This window comes from Muscardinus avellanarius (assembly GCF_963383645.1).
Source record: "Muscardinus avellanarius genome assembly, chromosome: 5".
NCBI classification, from domain to species: Eukaryota; Metazoa; Chordata; class Mammalia; order Rodentia; family Gliridae; genus Muscardinus; species Muscardinus avellanarius.
Genome location: NC_137790.1, coordinates 3,553,388 through 3,570,655, shown reverse-complemented (window position 1 = coordinate 3,570,655; position 17,268 = coordinate 3,553,388). Strand labels below are relative to the sequence as shown.

Sequence of the window (17,268 nt, the reverse complement as noted above, 5' to 3'; positions counted from 1 at the left end):
GCCTGCTGTGACATCACCGTGCCCCTGCTTGTCAGCAAGACAGGGAGGGGCACTGCTTCAGGGGTGGTAAGTGGGTTTGTCAGCTAATCCTGCTGGACAGCAAGGAAAGAACTAAGCAAGGAGGTCATGTGTGCCTCCTGGGGGTGTTTATTGATGTATTTCCTATTACTTTTTGAATAATACCTGTTCAAAATACCTGGATCCAAGTAGGGTAGAAAAAGGAGGAGAAGGGCTTCTGCCTAGAGAGAAACTCAGGAGATCAGGAAGCCAAGAAAGGAGAGGGCACAGTGAGAAGGCACCAGGAGATGGATGGACCAATGGATGGGTGAATGGGTGAACAGATGTATGGATAGAGGTATGTATGTATGTATGTATGTATGTATGTATGTATGGGTAGATGGATGAATGGATGGTGAATGGGTGGATGAGTAGATGGATGGATAGATGGATCAATGGATGGGTGGGTGGATGGATGGATGGAGGTATGGATGAATGGATGGATAGATGGATAGATGGATGGACCAATGTACAGGTGGGTGGGTAGATAAGTGGATGGATGGATGGATGGATGGATGGATGGATGGATGGTGAATGGTTGGATGGGAGAATGGTGAATGGGTAGATGGGTAGATGGGTGGACAGGTGGATGAGTGGATAGATGGATAAATGGACCAATGAATGGGTAGATGGATGGTGAATGGGTGGATGGGTAGATTAATGGGTGAATGGATGGATAGGTGGATAGATGGACAAGTGGATGGGTAGACTGATGAATGGATAGACAGATAGATGTATGGACCGATGGACAGGTGGATGGGTAGATAGGTGGATGGATGGATGGATGGATGGATAGATGGATAGATAGATGATGGACCAATGGATGGGTGGATGAGTGAATGGGTGGATGGATAGACACATGTGTGGATGGGTAGGTGGTTTCAAGGGTGAGACCAAGGAGAAGGGGAGGGAAGAAGATAAATCCTGGCCTCCTCCTACCAGTTCAGGCCTGGGAGACGAGCCTTGGCTGTGGGTGCCATCACTGGGCATGGCTGTGTGCTTTCCCCACAGCAGTTGATATGCTTGGAGACCGTCTGGCAGCCCTTTTGCTGCTGTTGGCGTGATTTGAACAATTGGAGGGATTTTTTTCCCCAATTGTTCTAGCCAGGTTTAGAAGCCTGGAAAATGACCAGTTCTGCTTTTGGAAGTATAAAAATACTGCAGGGCTTAGAAAACTGCTTCATGCCTGAAAGGCAGATGAAAATGACTTCCAGCTATATTTTAGTAGCTGCATGGGGCAGGGCTGCAAGGCCAGCGATTTGATAAACTAGCATGGTGTGTGTGTGTGTGTGTGTGTGTGTGTGTGTGTGTGTGCGTGCGTGTACACAGTGTTCATGTGTGTGCCCATGGCATGAATGTGCTCAAGGCATGTGTGTGACCATGGTGTCTGTGTCTGTGTGTGTGCATGGTATGTGTCTGTCATGGTATGCACCAGGTGCTGTGTGTACGTGCACATGTGCATCTGTGTGTGCACATGGCCTATGTGAGTATGTGTGTGCCCATGGCCGATGCTCCTTTAGAGATGGCTGATAGGAAGAGGGCACCAGTAGGCTGAAATGGGATTAGAATTAAATTTGTGAGCTTTTCTCTGCCTCACTGGAGGCTGAAGTGTTGGGTGGATACTGCAGAGTGGCTCCTTGTTTCTGTTTGTCTTGGTTGTTTTTCCTGAGCCCAAGCTCCTGGGCCTCCGCTGCCTGGGGAGGGGCCTCACTTTCCCCTAAAGCCCCTTCAAGTTCTCGCAGCCTCTGCCTCTCAGGTGCACATTCGGGATTGGCCCCTTCTTCCCGGATGACTCCTGGCTGTCCTGCCTCCCCTGAGCGCAGGGCAGGATTGGTCCTGTGGCCTGTGGGAGTTCTTGGTCTGACAAGCATCTGGTTTGCTTCTTGTCCACCTCCCGCCTGCCCCAGGGCGAGGCAGCTGGAGCTTGGTGGACCCGTCACAAGGCGTCACAAGGCGGAGCTACTGGGGAGTCAGGTAGACACTCCTTCCCCAGGGCTCCCTGTCTCCAGTCCTTTGAAACAAGGGTGTGTTCCTTCCCTCTGGGCCTACCATGGTCATTACATCATTGTGGCAGGTTGAATTCCACACGTGAGAGCTTAGCCCCCTAATAGTTCCCCACCCAACAGAGGTATTAACAGTGCACCTGCAGGATGCCTGCTGCCTTCCCGCCCATGGGTGTGGGCTTTCAATTGTAGCTGTGGGAGGTGGGGGTCGGGAATGGTTCTAGAAAGGGTTGTCTGCCCAAGCTGCTATCTACTGTAGTGTCTGTGTGTCTAAAGACCCCAAAGGTCTCTATCAGTATCAGGGAGATGGTGAGCACCTGGGCCCAAGAGTGCCAGCTACGGGTGGCTATGGTTACAGGTGATCTGCTGCCCTGGGCAACAGGTAACAATGTCACAGGTAATATCCTAGCAGGGCTGTCTGGACCATGGGCCCACGGAGAGACTGTGGTTCTCACGGCTACCACAGGGCAAATCAGATCTGGGGCTGACTCACAGAGACCGGCAGCATCTGTGCAGCCAGTGAGGAGTCAAGAGTGTCCCTCTGTTTGGTGATGATTTCAGGCTTAAGCAATCAGATCCAAAATAGCTGCCACAGGGGTGGCCCGCCTTGCCGGGGCCGGGCCTCGTGCCCTGCACGCACGCGAGACCCGGGCGATTCTTCACTTGCAGTGTCGAGGCCATTCAGCTGCTGCTCCCTGAATGAAGAGGGACCTTTTGCCCTCTTGAACACAGTTTGCTTTTTCCAGCATGCCTCTGATACAATGGCTTGTCTCTGTGACTCCAGCAGCCATTTGTTGGGCACCTTCCCTGCTCCAGGCTCCCTGTGAGGCGCTTCAAAGGCAGTGTCTCACTGGGTCTTGGCAGACACCCGCGAGTTCCAGGGCTCATTTCATGCTCATTATCTGATGAGGAAAACAGTTGAGAAAACTGAAGGAACTTGCCCAAGGTCACACAGCTAATTATAGCAACAGCTCCAGTGCTGGGATTTGGAAACTTTGGCCCCAGAACCTCCTGGGCCATACTCCAGACCCTTCCCACAGGGCTGTGTGTCCAAGCTCCCTGGGAGCACAGGCGGGTTTGAGAGCTAGCTCTTTCAGACTCTGCATCTGGGGTCCAGAGAGCAGAATGCATTTAAGTTAGAGGCGAAGGGGACCGGCACCCACTTTAGGGCATGATTAGACTGCATGCTGAGGTGAAGCATGGTCTCCCGCTGAGACAGGCATTCTTTGGAAGGAGTGGGGAGAATGTACCAAGGTGGACATGTTAGTGTGTCTAAACCAGGCTACACACAATCCAGTTACTAAGGGACACCACTGGTGACCACAGGAGACAGTCACATGGGCGGTGGTATGGACAGTCAGAACATGGCCGGCCCTCACCCGAGTAGCCCCTACGGAATGCAGGTGATGTCTCCCAACCCCACCTGCCCTCTCTTTCCCATCACACAACTGACGGCTGCTCCTGGTTTCCGGCCTTGGGAGAGATCAGAAGTATCTCAGTGTTAACCGGATCAGACACTCTTGTGATTGCTGTAATTTTCACATCCCATGACGTCTGTATTGATTTTCCTCAGGAGGGCGGGGACGTCTGGCTGCGCCTCTACCTTGTGGCAAAGAGCGAAGGCTCCGGAGAGCACAGTTCTGCGTCACGGAGGGTCCCTGGGGTATATGGTATGAGGTTTGGTGGAGTCTCACCTGGCAGGGCTAGGAATTGCCTGGCTCTAGAATTCCATGAACAGGTTATACGGACTTTGGCCATTTTGAGAACATGTAGACACGCATTTGTTTAAAGATAGCCAGTGATCTCTGTATATCACCTTTTTATCGTTTGCTTGGGAGATACACATTTTCTTTTTAGTCTTTGCTTGGAGTCAACTGAACAGCATCTGTGTGAAATGCAAGACCTGCCTCTAGTGGGAGAGAAATCTCTCTGAGCTCTGAGAGACAGCGAACTTCTGGAGGTGAAATTTTACATGGAATGTTTGCAGGGAACTTCCCCAGCCCCAGCCCTTGTTGGGTCTTTCCATAGGAAGCTGGCATTGCCCTCGGCTTCCAAAGATGATCCAGCCACAGGTGACTTATGACTTCTCTGCTGAAAGGGGCTCGGGCGCAGGGCCTCCTTCACGGAGGGGGAGCTGAGGCCAGGGGTGGAGGCCTGGCCATGACCATTGCTCCCCGAGAGCTTGGCTGGCAGGGCCCAGGGCCACACACTCCTACATCTCACTCATTTCCCCTCAGTGGTCTCTGGGAGCTCTGAGGCCAGTTGCTCTATTTTTTACATGCAAGAGTGACCTCAGCCTGCTTCTTTAGCCTCTGTAAGAAGTGTCTACACTGGGGATGAGCTCCAGAGAGACTGTGTGCCTTGTGGGCTACACAAGAAAGTCCCAGAGGCCCGCGCTTGGGCGGGCTTCCAGCTGGGGGAAGGGTCAACTCTTAGGGGTGTGGTTCTTTTTTTTTTTTTTTTTGGTGGTACTGGGGTTCCTGGAAGCCCTTCTACCTCCGGGCTACACTCCCAGACCTATTTTTACATTTTTATTTGGAAACAGGGTCTCCTAAACCAGCGCGCGGGGCTGGCTTCGAACCTGCGCGATCCTCCTGTTTCTGCCTCCCAAGCGCGGGGATTACAAGCATGCGCCACCATGCCCGGCGGGGGTGTGTGGTTCTATCAACAACAAAGTCACAGCAGTGGTTGCAGCCAGTGAGGGCATGGGGCTTGGATTTTCCCAGCAGTCCCCAGGAGGGTGAGAATGCTTCCTGTTGCCTTCTGGGTAAAGCTGGAGACCCAGTCATAATGATATTCAGAGCAGAAACCAGCTCAACGCCGCCACTGGGATTGGGAGACTGGGTACCAGGCGTTTCTGGATGGTGGCTGGCTGGCCCTGGACATCTGGCCCTGGACACCTCTCTGGAGACCTGGAGGCTGAGATTTTCCACCTTTCTGCTTTCCCCGGGGGGCTCATCACTTGTGAAACGGGGACTGGGGACAGCAGGAGGTTACAGAGACTGCTGTCCTCCCTCCCCAGGGTCCTGCCAAACGCCTTCCCTGTGGCTTTCTGCAGCTGAGGTGAGTTCTAGGCTCATCAGAAGCTCTGAATGGTACTGTTCACAGAAGTAGAGATGGCACGGCTTAGACACGGTGGCATCTAAAGAGCCCGGGTGGCCAGAGTGTCTAAACCCACCAAGCCCTCCCAGCCCCCTGTAGCCAACTGGTGACATTCAAGACGGCAGAGGGGCAGGATGGGTTTTATTCCCCCCAGGTTCCTCTACACAGCCCCGCCCCACCTTCTGCAGAGAACCACCCATCAGCCAGAAGAAAACACAGACACCCAGGGCCTGAAAGTCAGCCCTCGCCCTGTCCCCGCGAGTCCCAGTTCCTCCCCAGCTGGAACCCGCTCTTCCCTTCAAATTCTTGGCCCCTGTCTGGCTGCCCAGAGCCCGAAGGCGTTTGTAAGGGGATTTCAGAGGGCCTCGTGGGCTTGGGCACGAGGACGGGGTTGAGTCTTCCTGGTTGGAATGTGACCTGTGGCAGTGGAGAGCTGGGGGCAGGGCTGGTCGCCTCCAGGGGAGAGGATGTCCCTTGCTGAGCACATGGGGGGGGCGGGATTTAAATGTCCATCTCGGACCCCCTGGCTGCAGGTGCGAGAGAGGGAAACTGAGGCGGCTCCGTGTCACGCTGTCCCTGCAGAAGACCCGAGCTGCTCACTGCAAGGGTGGGGACCCTGATTTGTGCTTCCCGGGAGGAGTATTTTTTTCCTGTCCTGGCCACCTTGGCAGGCTGCCGAGTAAGAAAACACGGGTAATAAGGAACCACGGTGCTCTGCAGGAGGAACTCAAGTTGACCCTGACTGTGAGTGGGAGGGCGTGTCCCTGTTGTCGATCCACAGTCACATTTACAGCATCCTTGACGCCTGGAGTCGTCAGGACCCTGAGCTGTCAGTGTGGCATTTGACGTTTGCTCAATCACAAAACAAGGGCTTGCTTCTCTGGGGCGCCCTCTCCACCTGGCCCGGCCCAGCCCAGGAGACTGCACACCTCTGTTGTCTCAGCTGACCCACTCCAGGATCTCTCCAGAAACGTGCCCCTCCCCACGCTGCAGCTCGTTAAGTGAAACCGGCGTGGCTGAGCTGCTTGCTTATTATCTCCGCAGGTAACCAGGATCGGGGGCCTAATGGCTCCCAGGGGCTCAGCCAGCAGGCCCCGTTTTCCACTGCTGCTGCAAGGCCTCGTCCGCTCAGGGCCCTTGCTGGGTAGCCTGTGGCGGCCAGAGCCAGGAGAGGTTTTTATCCCAAGTGGCCACCAAGAGCACCCACTGGGTCCCTAACATGAACAGGCGGGGGTGTTTCTAAGAGACAGAAGACCTTCCCACCCCATGTCAAGAATTCCTTTATAAATTGGGGGTGTTTGGAGGATGAAGATGAATAGAAGGAAGACAGTCCATCGGATGAGTGAGAGCCATCTGGATGGGCATGGCAGGGGGATGTCTGGCTTCAGCTTTTAGAAGGCCCCACTACCTTGGCTTCTGGGGACGCCTGCCCACAGGTGGCTGGCTTGGCGCTGGGTGGCCTGAGGGTTCGTCTTCCTGGGGAACAGTGTGTGATTTCTTTCATCTGTAAAATAGGCCCTGTGGCCGCAGATTAGATGCACACTCCTGGGCTGGGTTGGAGGGAATGAGCCCTCTCGGAGAGGAGGGAGGCAAGAGAAAAGAGTGGTTGCTGAGACCCAAGGACACCTCTGCCGGACTGACAAAGACACAGTGCCTCTGGGTGAAAAGAGGGGCCGCCTTGGGGTTGGCTCCTCTGCAGACCTGCTATGTGGCTTTGGACTATCACAAACCCTCTCTGAGCTTTTATATGCTGTCTGAAACATATGGAGAACATAGTATTTTTTTTTTTTTTTTTTTGGTGGCACTGGGGATGGAACCCAGAGGCATTCTACCTCCAAGCTAAACTCCCAGCCCAATTTTATTTCTTATTTAGAAACAGGGTCTTACTAAGTTGCAGAGGGCCTCACTAAATTGTGGAGGCTGTCTTTGAACCTGCAATCCTCCTTTCTCAGCCTCCTAAGTACTAGGATTACAAGCATGTGCCACCACGCCTGGCTTGAGAACATGGTACTCAGCTTGCTGCAGGGCATCAGCCCAGCTGGCAGCAGGCCTGCCCCTAGTGAGCAGAGCTCGGCGCTGCCCCTTCGTGACACCTGGCAGCGCATGGTGCATGTTTCTACAAAATGGGGGAAGAGCCCAACCCAAGTCACAATGCCGTTTGTCCGCTGAGTCTCCGAGGGCGTTGATGGTACAGATTCTTGTAAAGCACTGATAGTTAAAGTTGGGGTGGGAATGCTTCTCTTCTGCTTCTCATGGCTTCCAGAAACAAACGTGGCCCCGACCAGCCCCCAAGGAGGATGCTGCCCATGGGGGCAGCGACTGGGCAGGGGGGGCACGCAGCACACAGGCTCCCAGGGAAGGAAGAGGGAGCGTTTGTGGTCCACAGAGGAAGGGCTCTCGGACGCGTTCCTTTGTTTGTATGGGCACAGGAATGTTGTCTTGATTTCTAAGGGAAGAAACCATTGTTATGATTTTATTTTTAGGAAAAATATACATTCCTATGTTTAGAAATCAACAGCCCTGGGCCAGGCAAGGTGGTGCACACTTGTAATCCCAGTACTTGGGAGGCAGAGACAGGAGGATCACAGGTTCAGAGCCAGCCTCAGCTACTTAGTGAGGCCCTCTGCAACTTAGTGAGACCCTGTTTCAAAATAAAGAATAAAAAATAGGGCTGGTGGTGTAGCTTGGAGGTAGAATGGCACTGGTTTCAATCCCCAGTGCCGCGAAAAGAAAAGAAAAGAAAAGAAAAGAAAAGAAAAGAAAAGAAAAGAAGCCAACAGTCCTGGGCTCAGGTGGGATTCCAAAGCAGTCCCCCTGAGATGATGGGGAGGGCCTGTGGGCTTCCAGTGTGGCCCGGTTGACTTGTGATCAGGCTGGGGACACCGGTGTGCCGATGCGGACAGAGTTGGGTTGTGCACGGATGATCTGCAACTTGTCTGCTTCTGGACTGTACTTCAGGACGGCGGCTTCAGGAAGTCGTTCCCCTGATATAACGCCAGTGGGCACGTTTGATTGTCATCCTCCTCAGTCTTATTATCCACTCGGGGTGGTCTGGGCCTGCACCAGTGGCCCCTGTGAAGCAGTGATGTGTCCTGTGGCTGGACCCTTGGGATGGGCAGGCAGCTGGGCCTGCAGGGCTCCTGCTAGGAGGGACAAGGGGACACCCCGACAGCGCCTGTCCCTCTGGGTTCCAGTGTGCACCCGGCCCACCTTCTGCTCATGAGCTCTGTGAGTTCTGATTTAATAACACGTGTGCCAGGCACGGCTCCAGGCACCCCAGCCTTGGTGATGAAGAAGTCAGCCCTGGGCATGTCCTCCTGGAGCTGGCCTTCTCGGGGCCTTCAGGACAGAGACAGGGCCAGGAAGCAAGGTCAAGTGCATGCTGGGGCAGTAGTCAGGTTCCAGGCCCCAGCAGCCCTCAGTGGAGGTGTGGCTGGCAGCCCTTAAGGAGAAGCAGCCTTGTTCTAGCATGGTGGGCTTTCCCTCACCATCCAGGCTCTGGACAGCTCTCTGAACCCCGGTGGTCTACAAGGGACCCATACTGAAGACAGAACGGAGGAAGCCTGTCAGTCTCAGTGCCATTTAGTGTACTAAATGTGCAGGGTTGCTAAACTCCCACCCACCCACCCCGCAGTGCGTACTGAGGGTCCACACAGGCCTGGGTCCCATGTTCAGAGATGGAAAGGTGAGCAGCTTTCTGCTTCTCAGGCAAAAGAAGGGAGAGAGGAGAGAGGAGCAGAGGCAGATGGAGGAGAGAGAGAAGAGAAGACAGATGGGGGAGAGAGATGAAAGTGAGACAAGTCCTTGGGAGACAAGAGGGGCTGGAGGGAGCCCCAGGAGGCGGGGGCCTGTCTATCCTGAGCCAGCGTGGCCCGAGGCACCGGCGGGGCAGGGATGTGTACCGGGGATCCCTGGCAACACTGGGAAAGGCGGCCGAGGAAAGCCAAGTCCATCTTTGGCCTTGAGGCTCCAGCTCCCAAGGACTTCTGTCCATGATAACTCAGGGCTGTCCCATGCTCCTTGGCCAAGGAGGGGCAGGACGGGGTAGCACGGCCACTGGATCGTACTGGGCTGAGCGGAGTCCCAGTGTGGAGGGGCAGCGAGGCCCATCTCCACCTTTCTGTCTTCTCTGAGCACCAGAGGTGAGGCCTTGTGATGCAGGCCGATTCCAGCTGGACGCTTCGCGGGCCTCACTAAGGGCTCCCTGGCTGCCCTGGGTCCAACAGAATGGCGTTCACTCAGCTCAGGCCTCCAGGGCCACTTTGAATTCTCACCAGTCTCAAAATGTGTCTAGCAAGTTTCTTTTTTCTTTTCCTTTCTTTTCTTTCTTTCTTTCCTTTCTCTCTTTTCTTTCTTTCTTTTTTTTTTTTTTGCCATACTGGGAATGGAACCCAGGGGCATTCTACCTCCGAGCAACACCCCCCAGCCCTGTTTTTTATTCTTTATTTTGAAACAGCGTTTCACCAAGTTGCAAACGGCATCACTAAGTAGCTGAGGTGCGATCCTCCTGTCTCCGCCTCTCAAATGCTGGGATTACAAGCGTGTGCCACCACGCTCTGCTTCTAGCATGATAGATGTGCCCCTGCAGGGCTGGAGCCCACCCTCTCCTGGGCTGTGCACGGGCTGCATGAGGGACCCCACTGCCCCACAATCACTTGCCCTTTGTTACTGTAGAGACAGCATCCCTCCCTAAGGAGAGAGCTGTCAGAGAACATGACCCTTGCCCTCAGTTTACTAGGGATAGGCCTGGCGACTCCAGCTGGTGGCTTTCAGTAGAGAGACCACCCACTGCCTGTGCCCCTACCACACCTTTTCTATGCAAGGGCTGGATGCCCCCAGCGTCCTGACTCCATCCTGTTCTGGGGCATTGCACGGGGCATCGAAGCCTGTGTGAGCTTCCTCCAGCCAGTACTGCCATCTGGTGTCCCAGCGTGAGCCCATGCCGAGAACACTGCTGGACCTGAGAGCCCTGAGGCTGTGCCTGGGTGGACAGATGGGTGCTGCCCAGGGGCTGTGGGGATGGGTCTTCTCAGAGCTCCTGGGTGTGAGGCTGCTTGCGGGGGCATCATGACCCCATGTAGAGACCCAGCCATCACCTCGGCAGCCTCTGGCTTGCAGGGCCCAGCTGAACTTCTCAAGGCAGCAGCCTCAAGGAAGGTTTGCTCGGGAGTGACCCCAGGCTGGCCTGGAGAGACCCTGGGTGGTAATGCTTGGTGTCCAGCACTCCCAGGTGAGGTCACCTGGGCCCCTGGGGCCACTTCCCCAGCACCTGGCCCCAAGCCACAGAGCTCTGTCTGCTGAGCACTGTGCTGGGAGCTTGGCCTCCTATAGGAAGGGTCTCTGTCATCCCCAGCTCCTCTGTCCATCGTCTACCGAGAGCAGGTCTTACTAAGTGAGAAGCTGGTTTGGGGGCACCCTGCCTGCCTCAGTTTCCCTCCTTCAGCTCTCCCCTGCGTGTTTCAGCTAGCCCGTTGTCATAGTGGGAGCTGATCCATGTGCCGCTCTGATTCGGTGGCCTCCCTCTGCTCCTGGGCCTCTTCCCCGCCGGGATGACACTCCTGGCCTCCTGGGGCAACAGCTGCCCTCTTGTCCTTAATGAGGCAGAGTGGCAGGGCCACCAGCGTCCTCTCACTTCCGCTCTCTCCACCTCACCTAAACAAGGCCTCAGGGGCTCCCTGTCCAAATTAAGTGGCACCGGGTGACGGCGTGGAATGTTCACGTCCTGGCTGTGAGGGAGGAGTCAGGGGGGAAAACCTGCGGGCTGAGCCTGCACGTGTGCCTGGTGGAGAGCTAAGCCGAGGGCGGCAGGTACCCTGCCTGGCGCTGTGTCACGAGGCCCCTTCAAACAGTGTGTGTGGGCACTAGAGTCATGTTTCTGTGACTCTCGATCATGCGCAGGTTCATTTGATCTAATACTACAATGAGCCACATTTCCGCGTTGGGTAATATATCCGTGCATCCGCTCGCTCTGTCTAACCCCTCGTAATACCTTTTAGAAGTCTACCCAAAGGATAGCTAGTGTGGCTTTGCTTGGGACGCATGGCCCTTCCCCATAGGGCGCTATCAGATGAGAGACTTGGCAGGAATTCCAAAGCCAGCTGAAGTTATTGCATGATGACATGCTCTTTAAATTATTTATTAAGGAATTAATAATATATTGATTATTTAATTATAAAGCAACTATTTATAAATAAATCATAAATAATTTATTTTTATATAAATATACAAAGCATAGATGATCTGGAAATGAAATGCTAAGCGAATGGTTTGATTAATATGGCACCTGGCACCGTTGTAGGGGAGGAGCAGCCAGCCCGGGGCCGGAGCTGGGCTCACCCACCCTGGGGCCCAGGCCGCACCATCCTGAAGTCGGAGTGGTGGCTCCTCGTGGACGAGGGAGCATACAGGGGGGTGCTCTGCGCGCTGAAGTGCTGCGCACGTGCTTATTAAAACCTGTGAAATGGAGCCAGCAAGGGTGTGGGACAGACGGGAGGCCCAGTGCTGGCCGAGGCTGTGGCTTTTCCACCTGGGCAAGAGAGACGCCTCTGCCCGCTCGGGCGTGCTGTGTGCGTCCCTGCTCCACGTCGGGAGTCAACGACGTGAGTCCCATGACAGTCAGAACACCAACATGATTTGCTTTCCTGCAGGATACAAGACCCTTCTGAAAGGAATCTCCGGGAAGTTCAACAGCGGAGAGCTGGTGGCCATCATGGGTCCCTCCGGGGCCGGGAAGTCCACGCTCATGAACATTCTGGCCGGATACAGGTGAGCGAGCCCTGCCAGGAGGGCCAAGTTCTCACCTGGCTATGGGGACGACAGAGCCATGGAGCCACCTCCACGTGTCCATCTCCAGGGCAACCTGCTGTCCATGGCAGAGCTGCTGGAGGCTGTGCTCGCCCAGTCCAGAGAGCGCAGCTGTGTGCTGGCATCCACAGCTTTGGGACCTGTGAGGGAGACATCGCAGGGTGCCGACAGGCTGGCGGCCACACAGTGGGTGACAGTAAAGGCCACCCGGCAGAAGGACAAGGAGGCATCCTGAATGGACTCCACCCTTGGCCAGCACTTCTGGGACAGGAAGAAGCAGGAGGGTGAAGGTTAGGAAGAGATTCTGAGAGAAGAGATAGGATTGCACATTAAAAGTGTTCAGAAGAGAATGGGGGGAATTGCGATTTTGTCAGTTACTTAGAACTTTTGAGCTCATGGCCCCGGGGCCAGGGCCAGTATCATTCAGTTGTGAATGTTAGTCTGGGATCTGTAGAAGCATTTAAAAATGCCTTCCTAAAGCCAGTGCTCTCTCCTGGACTCCATTGCTGCCTTCAGCACGTGGTAGCAATAAGAACGCTGCAGGTCTGGGCGTGACAAGTGGCTGCAGGGCCAGGTCCCTCCCCTTCCCCGCATTGGCACAAGCCAGCCTGCCCACCTGCGGGCACAGCGAATCCCGCCCTTGCAGCAGGGCCACATGCCTGGCGGGGTGGGTCCAGGCTGGGCCCTGTCTTTTGGAACCCATTGAGCACACGGCACCTCCCGGCTCCTTCCCTGCCCTGACTGTGGACATGTCTGTCCTGGAAGCCAAACAAATGCCAATCTTATTAACCCTGCAAAGCGGGGGTATGCACCTCCACCTTGAAGCTGCATTTAGGAGCATCCGCAGATGTCTTTGTTAGGCAGGCAAAGAAGGGTAAACATGCCATCCCAGAGAGGCCTTGCAAAGAAGGGTACACGTGCCATCCCAGAGAGGCCTTGCAAAGAAGGGTAAACATGCCATCCCAGAGAGGCCTTGCAAAGAAGGGTACACGTGCCATCCCAGAGAGCCTCGTATGGACACGCCGCTTTCCCCTGCATGTCTCTCTCTGGGTTCCTTAGGTCCTTTTTGAGTCTCCATCCCTCTCTGCCTCTAGGGTCTCTGGAGCGAATGGTGTATCTGGGAAGCGGGTGGGAGGGGGGACAGGGCCCACCTCTCTGGCTCACCCTCCACAAGCCTTGGAGGCAGAGGTGCAGGAGCTAGGCTGATGTCTTCTCTCCTGGGCTCTGCAGGGAGACCGGCATGAAAGGGGCTGTCCTTATCAATGGCATGCCCCGGGACCTGCGCTGCTTCCGGAAGGTGTCCTGTTACATCATGCAGGATGACATGCTGCTGCCACACCTCACCGTGCAGGAGGCCATGATGGTGAGTTGCTACCAGCACAGAGCTCCGTGCACCGGGCCACCGGGCCACCGGGCATGGTTGCAGGTGGGCCAGGTGCTCTTGGAGGCCCCTGTACCTGTACACACTCAAACACCTCACCTAGTGGACTTCCAACTACAGGCCCACTGTTTGGATCAGCAGCCTGAAACATAAACTTCCAAGACCCTGAGTTTTAATGGACCTTGTTTGGCAAAGTCATAGTCAGGTTTCTGGTCACAGAAATGGGTGTTTGTTTCCATGGTGACCACAAATCCTGCTCCCCATAGGCTGAGGAACTTTCCTCCATCACCCATCCTTGAGCTTTTCCGTGTCTTTGGCCAAGTCTTAGCTCACGTGGTACCTGGTTAGGCCCCGGAGGGTCTCACCCTCCAACCCACCTGCCCACCAGGTACAAAAACAAATCAGTGATTATTGAGCACCTATGGGTCCGGGCCCTGTCTGGCTGGAGTAGGGGGTGCGATAGTGTGAGAAAGCAGGGCCACAAGCCCGGCCAGTCCTGCTCACCAGTCCTGATTCGCTCCTAAGCAGTTTTCCTGTAGCATCTTCTTGTGAGTCCTCTGGATAAGTGCAGTATTAGGGGAAGTTTAAAAATCCCTTCACCTTTGGGGGCCACAGAAGTGTCCAGGTGGCCTGTATAGTGGGTTCTCACTGTCTGGATACACTCTGTGGGTAGGCCAGGACCCCACTACGGTGCCAGGGTTCTGGGCTTCCAGGGCCACTTTTATTTTAAAGGCCCGACCCACAGTGACTGAGACCACCTGATGTAAATGTGGGCAGTGGAAGCCGTCCATGAAAAGGAGCCTTGGAAAGTTATCCAGAGCGGGCTTTAATGTTCCCATTGTGCTCCCGAGGAAACCGAGCTCCCGGTTGCCCTGAACACAGACAGCGGTGGATTTGAACTGAGTCTTATCCAGGGTCTTACAAGGCAGAGTTTGGGGCCCAGTGCTGGGCTGGTAAACAAGATCCACAAGAGGTACTGAGAGGCAGCCTTTGCCCATCCCTGTGGTGTGAATGCTCCCACTGCGGGTAATGCACAGCTACTGATAAGAAGCGGCCTGCGGGATTCTAGATATACAGCCTGGGTCTCTGGCTAGACAGGTCTCCCAGGCCCCGGTCCCTGGGGTCTCTCGTGGGTACAGAGGGATTCATCTGAGATAACCAGAGGCATCTGAGACCCAAGCTGTTCTCCCATGACCCTGCCTTTATTCAGCAAGGGAAGTGGAAATCCAGACCCCCGGGGTTTCTCGTAGCCTGGCTCCGGGGCCGTGGTGTGGCCCTGAGGCTTGCCTCGCCGACCACCATCCACACTCTTATCTTGTCCCCACAGGTGTCTGCACACCTGAAGCTGCAGGAGAAGGATGAAGGCCGGAGAGAGATGGTGAGTATGCCTCTGGCCTCCAGAGGGCACGTGGAGTCCACCGCAGAGCGTGCGGTGGGGCTTTTGGCGCTGGCTTCTGCTTGATCTGCCCTGGCTTCTCCTTCTCTGTTGGGAAGGAGCACCTCAGGGTGTGCCATGGGCCGCAGCAACCAGAATCCAGGTGCTGGGCCAGCGGGCGCTGAGGCCAGCGTCCAGGCTCTGACTCACCTAGATCCTGGAGGGCAGCGGCCCCCGCACTCAGGCGGCCAGAGACGCTGCCTTCAGGGTCGGGGCAGTGCTGTGCTCTTCGGGGTTTAATTCACTTTAGATGAAACACTTTTTTTACGAAACACTAATAATAAAGATGGTTAGTCATTAGCCGTTGGTTTAAAAATAACCACCCTTCACCCACACACACTTGCAAGAAGAAATTTTGTTCTTACATGTTTTTAGCCAGCCTCTTTAAAAAAGAAAATAAACAAGTTCTGAGCATGATAGAGACTTTCTCACGCCCGCCAGGGAGCAGAGATGTGCAGCGACCCTACGCAGCAGGCACCCCAGAAGCCACCGAGGACAGGTGCCTAGCACAGTTTACCCCTCACTTGAGGGGGGCTCCGCTTACCTCCTCTTTACTCGCCTGCCACACTGCTGGCATACGATCAGTTTGGTGAAACCTCACTTTTGCAATATCATCTCTGCCTTTTGACACCCTTTCAGTGCCATGGGTCAGCAGCTAAGAGGGGCGGACGGGCAGGTTGGCGCAGTGGCGTGATGCGGTGCCTCGTGTCTTGGTGTCGCTGGGATTATTAGTAAGCCAGAGTTAAATACGCTGAGGAAACCTGAGTGTGGTGGCGCACGCTTGTAATCCCAGTACTCAGGAGGCTGAGACAGGAGGATCGCAGGTTCACAGCCAGCCTCAGCCACTTAGTGAGGCCCTCCACAACTTAGTGAGACCGTTTCAGAATAAAAAATAAAAAGTGAGGCTGGCGGTGTAGCTTGGAGGTGGAATGCTCCTGGGTTCCATCTCCAGTACTGCAAAAAAAAAAAAAAAAAAAGAAAAGAAAGAAAGGAAGAAAGAAAGAAAGAAAGAAAGAAAGAAAGAAAGAAAGAAAAAGATGCCGAAGAAATAGTCATTGCAGTTTTACCCTCGCCCTTCTCCTGGCCCTGTTGCATAGGATTGTTCATACTTAGTAAACTTAAACCACCTTGATCGGGAATGAATGTATTGGGCAGCCTTAGGGTTCCTTTCTCCCCTTCTCCAGGACCCCACAAACTCTCGGGCTCCAGCCCACGTCACCTGAAATGCGGGTGGGGTGAAATGCGCCGCGCAGATGGAAGGGACCGTGTCTGAGAATTAAAATCACTCCTGTTGCTCTAGGAAATGTTTGGTGTGGATGGAACTCTTTTATTCTGAGATTGCAGGGAAGGAAATGGAACAGTCAAACTCAAAACAGATGTGAGCAGGGTAGGAGCCACATGTGTGCCTGTCACTTCGCAGAGGCAGGGGATGTATGACCTTACTGTGTAGGTGAAGAGAGACAGACCCGCTGTGGTCTCCAGTCTTTTCTAATCAGTGTGACACAGATACCACACACCAGCCCCATGTCTCCCCATGGCTGTAGCCGAGAGCAAGACCAGGCTTATGAGCAGAATCCCCCAAAGATGTGCGGGATCCTAATCCATCACTCCAAAAGTGACAACTTTTGGACAGGGTTTCATGGAGGTGGCAAAGGTCATCAGCGCAGCCTCGACCCAACTCACTGGTCCTTATAAGAAGAGCTCGGGACGCAGGTGCACAGAGGGCAAGCATGTCAGGGCACAGGGAGAAGACGCCGTCTGCACGCCAAGGAGACTGCCGCAGCAGGGAGCAGCCCTGCAGCACTTTTGATCTCAGACTTCAGCCTCCAGGATTCTGAGATAATCATTGCCGTTGCTTAAGCTCCAATTTGGGGCGCTTTGTTACAGCTGCCTGCGCTGACTCATGCAACCGTTTAGATGAAAGAAAGATAAAAACAAGCCTTGGTCCCCAGCAGGAGGGAGGACCAAGGGGAAACCAAGGGCCAAAGCACTGTCTGCAGGGTGGGCCTGTGAGGATCTTGGCCAATAGGAGGAGGGTCCTGCACTTGAACCAGCGTTCCCTGTCCACCAGCGATCAAGAAAGCCACAGGGCCAGGAGTGGGACTGGCAGGAGCCGGAGGCACCAAGTGGCAATGGCCTTTCCTGTCTGAAAGCCTGGAAGTGGTTCTCACTGGACAGTCCAGCCAGGACCACCTGTGACACCAGTCACCCCATCCTCCAGCCTCCCAGCTTCCACAGAGGCTGGAAGTGCATGCAGCTCAGTCTCTTGGAGGCAGACGCCCCACCAGGGTCCTGTGGGCCCTTCAGACGGCTGCTCCTGCTTAAGTGACAGCCACAGAGGTTCCAAGAAGAGGCCGCAGACCGGCCACCATTCCATAGCCCGGGGGGACCTGGGCTCTCCGGAGGGTAAGCAGCTGGGCAGAGGGGCTTCTCTCCTTGGACCCAACCAAAGGCCCAAGGCTGGGGCTGACTGCAGAATCACAGCT

General features: G+C 54.9%; 1 protein-coding gene across 3 annotated transcripts in view; it reads left to right on the top strand.

Moving 5' to 3' along the window:
* ABCG1 (ATP binding cassette subfamily G member 1) overlaps nucleotides 1-17,268 on the top strand; it is a gene marked incomplete at both ends in the record, with an annotated part of 58,782 nt that overhangs the window by 28,162 nt on the left and 13,352 nt on the right. For all 3 annotated transcript variants that reach the window (XM_080695993.1, XM_080695992.1, XM_080695991.1), the window contains 3 exons: nucleotides 11,810-11,927; nucleotides 13,197-13,329; nucleotides 14,675-14,725. In XM_080695993.1, coding sequence (XP_080552119.1) covers nucleotides 11,810-11,927; nucleotides 13,197-13,329; nucleotides 14,675-14,725 — 302 coding nt within the window. The remainder of the gene's footprint in view (nucleotides 1-11,809; nucleotides 11,928-13,196; nucleotides 13,330-14,674; nucleotides 14,726-17,268) is intronic.